Raw genomic sequence first — 11,938 nt, 5'->3', positions numbered from 1 at the left:
ATTTATTTAATGTAGAAAGTGTGCACCTACAAACGTCTTGAGGATATGCAAGCTTAAGGCTATTTGCCTATGTTAGTGAAAGGGTCGATCCCTTCTGTTTCATGGCACACTAGCCTTGCTTTCCCCCCTCCCCAATATAAAGGAAAATAGACGTTTTCATATAAACCTAACTCCATCGTACAATGCATGGCTGTCAGATTGTCAAAACCAGTTGCTTAAATACGAAGCTGCCTTTGCAGAGTCAGATCATTGGGTCATCTGAGGAGCAATACTAAGAAGTACCCAGAGGTAAGACTCCTGTTAGGCAGTGAGGCTCGATCCAGAGGAATCGCCCCCAGGATTGCAGACCTAGTTAAACATGGTTGTACACTGACTGGCACTGAAGAGAAACAGTCTCTCCACCATCTTTCTGAGATGCCTTTAGCATACCAGGAACTGACCCCTGGACTTCATGCCACCATGGGCATGAGGACACAAAAAGAGCCATGTTGGAGCTGACCAAAGGCCCACCAAGCACTCTATTCGCAGAGTGGTCCAAAAGCTACCTTTAGCAAGTCTGTAAACAGGAAGACCAGAACAGCAGCCTCCTGCCTGAGCTTTCCAGCAACTGATTTAAGGAGGCACACTACTTCTGCCATTGGAAGAAGGTAGGCAGGCATCCCTCATGATTAGGAGAACAAAGCCGGAGTCCAGTGGCACCTCTAAGACCAACAAAATTTGATTTAAGATATGAGCTTTCACATACAGGCAGATTTCTTCAGAGGCTGCTGCTTCCTATCAACATGGCCAGCCACTGGACTCTGTCATCATGATTAATAGTTGCTGATAGCCTGGGCCTCCATAAACTTGTCCACTCCACTTTTAAGGCGTTCCAAACTGGCAGTCATAGCCACATTCTGTGGCAGCAAGTCCCACACGTTAACTATATACTATGTGAAGAAATACTTCGTTTTTTATGTTCAGAATTTATCACCCCTCAGCTTTAGCAGATGACTGTGGGTTTTAACATTATGAGACAGAAAAGCTTCTCCCTGTTCCCTCTCTCCACACCATGCATAATTTTATAAATCTCTATCATGTCTCCATGAGTTCTCTGCAATCCCTTTTTGTCTTAACCACTATAAGTAATTTGATGTTCTCTGCAAACTTGGTTATGTCACTAAAAAGGTAAAGGTAAAGCTATCCCCTGTGCAAGCACTGAGTCATGTCTGACCCTTGGGGTGACGCCCTCCAGCGTTTTCATGTCAGACTCAATACGCGGTGGTTTGCCAGTGCCTTCCCCAGTCATTACCTTTTTACCCCCCAGCAAGCTGGGTACTCATTTTACCGACCTCGGAAGGATGGAAGGCTGAGTCAACCTAGAGCCGGTTGCTGGGATTGAACTCCAAACCTCATGAACAGACAGCTTCAGACAGCATTTCGGCTGCTTACCACTCTGCGCCACAAGAGGCTCTGGTTATGTCACTACTCAGCCTTAACTCCAGGTTATTTATGAACAAATTATTATTATTACATTTATTACCCACCACTCCTGAACTGGTGCGTGGTGGGTTACAAATGTCCAATTAAAAACCCCATTTAAATAGACACAAAATACATGAAATACAATAAACCAGACAACATGGCGGAACACCCCCCACCCCCACCTCTAGAGGGAAGAGGAAGGAGGAATAACCTGAGCTGCTGCTTGACACCAAGGGGGCCCCATCGATCTTCTCCGCTGTCCTGGCCTCAACCATAGATCTTGTGGAAGAGCTCCATTTTGCAGGCCTTGCGGAATGTCGAAAGGTCCCACAGGTCACCTAGGAGCTTATTCCATCAGGTCGGGGCCAGGACTGAGAAGGCCTTGTCCCTGGTTGAGGCCAGGCGTACTTCTTTGGGGCCAGGAACGACCAGTAAATTGTCGCTTGTAGAGTGTAATTTGAAAAGCACCTGCCCCGAAACAGATTCCTGCTGCTCACATCCATCCATTGTGAAAACTCGGCATTTATTTTTACTCTCTGCTTCCTGGTTTTAGTCAGCTTCCAATCCATAAAAGGACTTGTCCTCTTTTCCATGACTCTTACATTTGTTCTGGAGTCCTTGGTGAGGGACTTTGTCCAAAGTCTTTTATGTCACATTCCTCTTTCATCTATAAAGTGTAAAGTGAAGGCAAAGGACTCTTGCTTCTATTTATCTATCGAAGGACCACTTACGGACCACTATTTATCTCTTGTTGTCCACAACATTTCATATCTAGAGGTCAACTATAACTTCAATACAAACTAGTGTTCAAGGAGAAGGCCAAACCTTTTCTCTTTCATATGCTAATTTCCATGGGAATATTATGTGCATGTGTAAACCAGTCATGCTTCTCATAGTGTTGATTCAGCACCCTCAATTCTTACAAAATGTATACTTAGTTACAGCGTATGAAAAGTGCTGGCACAGGGTTTTGCAGGGATTCTGCTTAAAATGCAGAAGCAGTTTTGATCAAAGAAACTACAACTGTCCCCTAATAGAGTAGACATCACACAACTTTGTCCATAGTTCAGTACTTCCACCATATCCAAACATTTATTTCTCCAAAACTATTGCTAATGACAACAGATATATTTGTTTCCCTCCATATGGGTTTAACAATTCCAACACATTTACTCCTCTAATACTGTACAGTACTGTACCAAAAAAAAGGAAGAGATGTACCTCCAATATTGTACATAGTAGTATATACAAAGTACAATTTTACAGGGTTTCCCCCCACGTTTTCTTTTTTCTTCTTCTTTTTTGCTTTGAAAGTAAAATATATACACCATATATATAGACTGGTGTAAAAGATAGGAAACAAATTGCTTTTAAACAAGAACATTTCATTCCAAATCCATTAAAATAGCTGTTAATTAAAAAAACACCAAATAATATAATGCACTGAATGAACCTAAACCTGAATTTTCAGGATTAGATTGTTAAAACACACAAAAAAATAAAGATTGCTAGATTGTGCAATTGAATTTTGTTACATACAGTAGAATCAAGACATTGCTGCCATATATATATATGCCTTATATATATATATATATATATATGCTTCAGCCCTTGCTGTGTTTTGGCTACATGGATGGATGATGGTCTGTCCTTTATAGTTCATTGTTTAATATATTGCTCTACCAGTTTGGCACCCACAGAGCCTAACCCACAAAGCCCTGCTTAGGCAGATGATAGCCACTGACCTCCACAGAGAGAAAAAGAGAAACACACAAGTCCTTAAAAAATTATTATAGTTCCACTATAACTGAAGGTCTACTTTACATCATCTGGAAATGTGCCCATATTGGCAAGAGAGAGAGAGAGAGAGAGAGAGAGAGGTCTGTTTGATCCATTTTTTAAAAGTCTCTCCAGCCCCCACTTCCAGCTAAGATTAACACAATTGTTTTTCTTTTCCATTTAAGCATGTGAACAGGGAAGTTGTTAGAACTTTTGAAAAGCAGCTACTGCACGTGCATAATTGTTCATTTGTGCGATACACAGCACACAGGCAATAGCTTTTCGCAAGCTTTGTGCAGTCCTAGCATTATTCATTATAATTATTGGAGATGAGGAAATGTTGCGGTGAGTTGGTCAGTAATAATATAGAATTCTCACCATGATTAAATGATTTAGGTCTCGACTAACTAGAGATGAGAGATATTTGGCACCAGATAAAACATTCAAACTTTTGTTTCAAAAGCATGCTGTTCTTTTGAAAAACAACAACACTGCAGCCTAAGGATACCCAGTGTGAGCTCACCCTCTGAGTAAACAAGTCCGCTATATGGTTTTGCACAAACAGTTAAGCTTATAACCAAACTAACTAGGTTGTGTTGTCTTTGTATTTCTTAGGCACTTCTTTCATTACAATGTCACTGTGACCTTCATGGAAAGCTTGCAGGCTATTAAAGAACTACGCATTTATAGCCTAGAAAAAAATTCAATCACTATAAAGTTTAGCCCTGAAAGATGTTCAGTCATTTGGGTTCTGATCTTGAAAGCAAACCAGGTTAAACTAAAGTTGGTTCTAAGCAAGATGACCTATTGCAACAGGGCCAATGACCAACATTTGGGAAATGATAGTGTGAGAGCCACGTCCAAACTACTGAGGGATATTGTTAGGCCACCCGCTGTAAACTGCTTCCCCTCAGCTCCTATGGCAATTGCTTAGAAAAGCAGGAAAGATGATGGCAGGGAGAAAGGAGACAAATTCATTCCAGGGAGAGAGGAGATTCTCTTCTCCCAGATTAGATACATTTCCAGTTTTCCCTTCTCCAAAGGAGCCTTGAGACAGGGTGTGTGGTATGTGGGTCTCCTCTCCCTCTATTTCAGCATGTGAACATGGCAGGGGGAGTATGCACTTAGCCCTTTATCCCCAACATTCAGTGTCGTCTGCAGGTGACAACTGTGCTCACCCAGAAGGCTTTATCAATCATAGACTAAAAACACTGGATACCTTGCTGTATGTAGTACTCTGTACGATGAATATAGTGTAGCCACAGTTGCAGAAAGGGTTTTATATGCTCTGAGGCAGAGTTGCCAGCTCCTGCTTGGGAAATGCCTTGAGATTTGGGTCCAGCGCCTGAGTAGGAGATATGACTCTGTCCTCCAAAGCTGCCATTTCCTCCAAGGAAACTGATCTCTGTCACTGGGAGATCAAGTGTAGTTGTAGGACTCCTGGTCTTAACCTGGAAGCTTTATGAGATGAAAACCCCATGACCAGGGTGGCAGCTGGAACAACCAGGCAGCAACTACCCAGGACCCTCAGTCTTAGAAGAGGTTGATTCAACTATGAATGCCAAACTATTGCTGGTGTGCCCTGCTGCTTTGCCTGGGCATTTCTGCCTCCCCCTAGTCCGTGTGTGTTTGGGAGAATAACAGAATTAGGGTTTCCTCCCTTTCCTAACAGCCTTTTACAAACAGTGTACATACAAGAGACTTCATGGTCACAGTGTTATTTAATATCCAGTGCTACTCCGTGCAGTCAGCAACAATACATGGAGAACATCAAAAAAAGAGAGTTGTAGTTCAATGTATGGGGATGTCAACTAAACCTAGAGGATCAGAAGGGCTTTTAAATCCCCACTGATTAAAACATAATTCAGCAGCTGACCAAACACCAAAGAGAGATGGCAATGGTGCAGATGCTCCCAGAGATTATAAGCATCATCTATTTGTTAAGCGACAATCTCTTAGAAGACACAGAAAACAGAAATGCCTGGCTTCAGCTATAAACATATTGCTTACTACTCTCTTGATACCACATAGGTCAAGTTGTAGTTCCAGGACAGATTTAATATCCCTTTTGAATAGTAGACCTATAACAGAGAAGAGGCCAGCTCCCCATTCTACCAGCATTCTATAGGCAACTCTCCACTATAGACGACATCAGCTCAGGGAATTCCGATTCAAGTAGTTTTGTGGAGGGTGGGGAGGGGTCTCTAGCAGAGGGATTTTAGATCTTCTGCAAACTAGATTCCCCAGGATTCTTCAAGGAGAAATCACAACATAAAATCTATGACTGGGTTCCATGTGTACTGCACAGCACATTTCTGCCAGTACTTCCCGCTGCGTAAGGTCAATATTTTGGTGGAAAAGCTAGCAGCAGAGGAAGAATACTCTGCAACAGGAGCTGTCAATTGCAAGCATAATACTCTAGGATCCAAGCCAATATGTGTTTGTTGGTGTGCTCTAGTCTAAATATCTCTTCAGTAAGAGAATCCACCAGAAACATCTGGAAAGCATCTCCCTTTCTGAAAATGCAAGGGCACAGAAATCTTCGTAAAAGAAACAGATCACAGTTATCTGACCCAGAGGTTTTAAAACTGGGAAAATCTAAACCAATTTAAGTAATTTATTTTGTGAAAAAACTGTAGCTTGTCTAAGGAAAGAGGAAAGAGGAAAATTTATATATGTACATTTGGAATATAAGGTCATATAAATTCCAGCTGGATGACATACAGTATGCTGTATATTTTCTAAGTTTTTGCTACACCTGTCAGTAGATTCTCTCATGTTGACATCAGCAAAAGAGTGAAGTTAAGCATTTCAGGGCTGATAATATTTTAAGCCATGTTTTAAAAATTACCAGTTTCTAGTTGCAAACACAAATGTTTTGGAGATAATAATGCAAAAGATGTTCCATGGTGCCTTAGATGGCTGAGCTGTTCTTCACTGGAACAAGGCTTGAGAGACTATTTAGACAAAATAAGGCATTGCTAATGTGCTTCATTAGCATTTTCCAGAGTAGCTATTCTGTTTTCATCAGTCCTCATCTTTTGTAGTGACCAAACACCATAAATAACCATCCCTGGGCTGACAGAGTATTTTGTATGCATTTAATGACAAGGATAACTTTAATGGGCACATGGATTGCCTACCACAATGCGGGGGGAATAGAAAAAATTGCTCCACATGGTTGTAAAAAGCACTAAAGCTCTAATATGGCCTAAGAGGTTGAACTCCTATAGTTATTTTACAAACAAACAAAATCCAGTGGCTTTGTCTGATTGAAACACTAATCTTAAAAAAAGAAACAGAAATGGATTCCTGGATTAGAAATCTGTCTCATCCTGAGAGCTAATGATCAGACTGAAGTGTTAAGCCAAGATCCAAGTAGAGGTAAAATTCACACAAAGACTGTGGGCCAGTGTTTCCAAAAGGCAACAACTAGTAAATGCAAGAGAACAAAACTGCCCCCTATCTTTCACAAGGTTTTCTTTCTATCACTGATTGTGAGATTGTCTATAGATCCGATTAAAAACAACCTTTTCTACCTTTGTTAGAAGATTAAAAGGAAAAGCCTGTCCAAGTAACAACCTTAGATTAATCTGAAATGACTACCGTCTGTCTGTTCACAGAAGACAAGTATCTTGTTTCTATTAAAATATCAGTTACTAACTATTCCATTCATAAAACCACAAGAAAAGGAAATTGTACTCAGACTCATAACATGAAAGAAAACACATTTCAGTTTCTTATCTGGCTCTCCGTTGGGAATCAAAGAAGTGAGATAGCATCAGTATCCATTTTAATTCAAAGTCCCTTTGGATGGAAGTGAGACAAGAGGCAGAGGAACTCTCTCCGTTGCTTTGGAAGTGTGCATTCTTTTAAAAAATGTTTACCAATGTGGAACGTAGATTCCCAATCAGTGCAAAGTGGCATCCGCACAGTCTGTTGGAACCTTGAACAATTATAATCCATTGTACTTAGATACTAAGACGATTCATTTGACTATCAACAGAATGCTTGGAGACAGTGTGATCTACACAGACATATGCTTCATCCCAGGCTCTCACCATATTCTACAGCAGCTTTTGTTTTACCTGCTTTATGATATCAGGGGTGGGAAAGAAAGGGAAAAGAAAAATCCAGGGCCAAGCTACTAAATGTGAGTACCAGAACTAGACTTCATAGGATTGCTTAGAACTGGTGGAGCTGGGCTTGAGCCTACGTTATCTTACAAAAACCAACATAAAACATGCACATTTGGAAATGCTGCAAAAGAGAATGAACAGTAGCTGTTTTTCAAAACTCTACTCTTTTTTGATTTTGTCTCCTAATTCTGTCAGAGTCAAAGTCTTAGCACGTGGTTGCTTTCATTACTGGAAGCACCAAGGAAAGATGCACCTAGGGGAGTGGTTTAACCATGCAGCAAACTCTGGTACTCCTAAACTCTTCATAAGATCAGTTTGGACTAAATGAACACATGCCTCAAAAGAGATGAAAAATAATGAACTGGGAGGGGTGGGTCCCAGTGAAGAAACAAATATAGAAAAATACAGACGCACTGGGAAACCAATATGGCAATAAATTATCCAAATTGGACTTGTATAGAGTCGTCTGAAGCGCCACAAGCTAAGTTTAGCTACTGTATGACCTTATACTCTATCAAGAGATTCCTTAATAAGTTGAAGTTGGTCCTTAAATATAAAATCCGTCCCTTGAAAAAGCTGTAAAGCGAAACGTGTCGGGACTTGTGTGAAATAAGAATAAAAGAATTACTGAAGAGAGACGACTCTATATAAGTCCAATTTGGATAATTTATTGCCATATTGGTTTCCCAGTGTGTCTGTATTTTTCTCTAAAGAAATGAGGCTTCACTTGTGAGACACTATCATGATTAAGAAACAAAACAAAACTAAGAGAAAACTTTTATCTGAGAACATATTCCTCAGTAAAGACACAGGCTGTAAGGGAAACTCAGCTGGCCTTTTAGCATGGCTGAGGACTGTAACAATGCACAAAAATAAGGCCCAGATATGCCGAAGTCCACTAAAACCAACAAGAGCAAACACATACTTGAAGGAATAATGTTGCCATTTCCCTGTAGTGCTTGAAACACAGAAAACCAGCCTCCAAAAATGAGGACAGCAAAGACTTGCTCAGAGACCAAACACTTGAGCAGAGTACTGGGGATTTACCTTGAAGAGACTAACCAGTTTTGCCTTCCCCTCACTGATTTCCCAGTGACCAGAGATAAGACTTCCAAAGTTGTGATGCTTTTAGTATCACTGATGAAAGAAGTCTGAAGTGAAGATTAACTAGCTGAGGCTTTGCTGCTGAGGGAACAACCCTGGCAATAGCAACTTTATAAACTAATTTTTCAGCAGAAATTTGATATTAGTTAAATAAAAACTATAACATTTCCAAAACTGGGTCCCCTCATCTGAAAACAAACAAAAGAGAGATATTCACAGCAGGGCTTCAAGTTCAGACAGTACAGGACTTGTCAGTAGACTGTTGAGATGCTGAGGAAACGGCAGGGCTTGAGGTGGTTGTTTTGGGGAAAACTGACGGCTTCGGCCTGGTTGCTGGAGGCTTGACCTGGGCAGCTATTTTGACAGATTTTGCTGGCCTGAATGTGCAGGGTATATCACTCGCTGTACTGGCACTTCGCTGGAAAGCTGGTTCAGTGTCCTTGAGGATCTGAGTATGCAAAGGGCTGGAAGGCTCTGACGTGGGTGCCACAACCGGGGAGGTTTTCAAGGGCTCCAGGGTGTCGAGGACGACATCGGGTGTGTGTTTCACATTGCTTTGCCTCTCCAGCTCCCGCAGTTCGTTCAGAGCAGAGTTCATAGTAGCTTCAATATCCTGCCAAAAAGAAGTCAGAAGTGATTACAGGAGCTAGAAGCAAGCTTGATTAATTCTCTATGAGAAAATATTGGACAAAGCCATGGTTACAGTCAGAAGCAGACTTCCAAGGCACCAGGGAAAGCAATGGCATTTGTGGCTACCCAAAGGAGCAGGGCCAATAGGTATGTAGCACTGGGTAGACTGTCTGGATAACTGCTGGAATAACTACACTGTTTGCCTGCAGTTACATAGAGACATTTCTGGAATGCATCCCCTCTCCCTTCAGAACAGACCCATCTCATGCTACACTGTAAAGTTTTGCTTTCTGGCACACTTTCCAAATGTGATTTTCTGCCACCACAGTCAACATATTTTACCTAGAAGGGATGATATGGCATAAAAAGAATTCTGTAACACCATTGCTCCTCTTCAAAAACCCATCTTGGTCCCACTGTTACTGTGTGATGTCAGCAAGGTGGGAAATTCTGTGAACTTGCACCAGTCCTGTATTTGTATGAGACCACGCATGACTCAAAGTAACACTCTATCTCTATAAATTTGGGCTGGGGTAACAGTATTCAACATGCAACCAACCTCTCACTATTCACAGTTGCACATTATATACTGTTCCCTCAGCCCCTCCCTCCATTCAGGTTCAGCAGATGGAAAGCTCATCACAGAATCATAGAGTTGGAAGGGACCTCCACCCCCCTGCACTATGCAGGCCACTCACAACCCTATCGCTTATCCACTCTAACCTGCCACCCCCTTGACCCTTCACAGAATCAGCCTCTCCGTCAGATGGCTATCCAGCCTCTGTTTAAAAATGTCCAAAGATGGAGAACCCCCCACCTTCTGAAGAAGCCTGTTCCACTGAGAAACCGCTCTGACTGTCAGAACTTCTTCCGGATGTTTAGACAGAATTTCTTTTGAATTAATTTCATCCCATTGGATCTGGTCTGTCCCTCCAGCACAAGAGAGAACAACTCTGCTCCGTCCTCCATATGGAAGCCTTTTAAATACTTGAAGATGGCTATCAAATCCCATCTCAGTTGTCTCCTCTCGAGACTAAACAGACCAAGCTCCCCCAACCTTTCCTCATACGTCTTGGTCTCCTAACCCCTCACCATCTTTGTTGCTGTCCTCTGGACATGCTCCAATTTGTCTACCCCCCTCTTCAACTGTGGTGCCCAACTGTGAACGCAGTATTTCAAGGGAGTCTGAACCAGAGCAGAGTAAAGTGGTACCATCACCTCCCATGATCTGGACAACTAGGTTAACTAGGCCATGTGTGGTCTTACAGAACCACAGAGTTGGGCTGGTGCTGCACTTTCCTCACTAGGTGAGCATCATCAATGGAATGCTATCTTTCAATCTTGAGACTATACAGAGGAAATTAAGGGCCTTTTGAAGTTTGGCCTTTTTAATAATAGGTTTTTTAAAAAGAAGAACTCACTGCAATAGGTCCTCTGGCTATATATGTGATGCTATGTGTATTGAAGAATGGTAGCCATATGTAACTTCCAACATGCTTATTGCTGTTTTGAAGATTAAATTCTTGATGGGTGGCAGTCAATGGTGGCATTCTGAGTAAACTTTCCTTTTCTAGCACAGAAGTCTGATCTGATACTGAGACATCAATAAAGAATGGAAATATCCCTACCATATAGCTAATAACCCATATTCCCTTTAAGCCTGGAAAGGACACGTGTCATTAGGTCTTCAGTCAAGGTATTCATGTACCAAGTGGATCAACTTCTTCTGTGGCGCTTTAAAAATACCAAGGCTTTTGGAAGATCTATGCAAAAGGGTGCCCTCCATGACACCTCCCTCTTCTTCTACATTGAGGAAGGAAATAATGCAAGAACCAAAGAGGTCTTGATTTAGAAACAATAATCAAACCAGTGTTTTTTTCTTTGGCTGAGTTATAATCTACACATTTCTGTACAAGTGCAGCTATGGATGTGGCTTGGATTGATGTAAAAGGATTCTTGGAGAACTAAAATGATTTAGCTTTTCCATGACTCACAGCTTGGCTAAGTTTTGGTCTCCTCAGAGATACTTTAAGGCTCACAGGGAGGTAAAACAGTCAAGGACAAAGAACTAAAGACAGCAACCTAATGCATCTGATCCCAGTCTGAAATTTAAAAAAAAGAAAAGAAAATACAGATCTATAAAAGGAATTGGTGCCAAATGGAAAATGATTATTTCACAGTGTTTGAAATGACACCTGAGAGGACATTAAAAGGGAGTTCTAATTTAATGCAACCCATTTCTTCTTTTATTGATTGTACTCCCTGTGGAAACAATGAATTATATTCTGGCAGTAAGCGAAGAATGATTAAAAGCAGAGTTTAATTGAAAGACAAAGAGACAGATATATGCTATTCAAAGCTCAACTAGAGAAGCTGTCAAGGTAATATGAACCAGAAAGCTCTTTCTCAGATTGACAGGGACTTATTGAAGAGATGGGAAGAGCAAAAGTCAGCTCTTCAGCATTGGACACACAGACATAAAGGACTGGGCCATGCATTTGGGTTTTGTCCTAACTGCTCACTACAACAGCATATCTTCTGACTAACAGGAACAAAGAGCCTGGAATGTCCTGTAGAAAGCACAGCAACAATTCCAAAATGCAATCACATGCTCTCAAAATAGGCAGTATCAGAACATACAATGTTCAGCTTACATATTAGCAGTTTGTAAATATGTTTCATATTAATAGACAAACTAGACTAGTAGTGTTGATTGGTCAGAACTACATGGTAACGAGTAAGTCCACAGCATAAAGTGTATGCAGGAGAATATTTTTAAGCTTTTGCTTGATTATTAGATGGTACAGACTTCTAGAGAAATT

At 41.2% G+C, this 11,938-nt stretch overlaps 1 protein-coding gene across 5 annotated transcripts in view; it reads right to left on the bottom strand.

The window, feature by feature from the left end:
* Positions 1–2,518: 2,518 nt before the first annotated feature.
* SRGAP2 (SLIT-ROBO Rho GTPase activating protein 2) overlaps positions 2,519–11,938 on the bottom strand; it is a 217,083-nt gene continuing 207,663 nt past the window's right edge. For all 5 annotated transcript variants that reach the window (XM_077334775.1, XM_077334777.1, XM_077334778.1 and 2 more), the window contains one exon: positions 2,519–9,099. In XM_077334775.1, coding sequence (XP_077190890.1) covers positions 8,719–9,099 — 381 coding nt within the window. In that variant the 3' untranslated portion in view covers positions 2,519–8,718. The remainder of the gene's footprint in view (positions 9,100–11,938) is intronic.

The sequence above is a fragment of the Paroedura picta genome, chromosome 4 (genome assembly GCF_049243985.1).
Source record: "Paroedura picta isolate Pp20150507F chromosome 4, Ppicta_v3.0, whole genome shotgun sequence".
Lineage (NCBI taxonomy): Eukaryota > Metazoa > Chordata > Lepidosauria > Squamata > Gekkonidae > Paroedura > Paroedura picta.
Note: the sequence above shows the minus strand (reverse complement) of the source record. Positions and strands in the feature narration are given on the sequence as shown.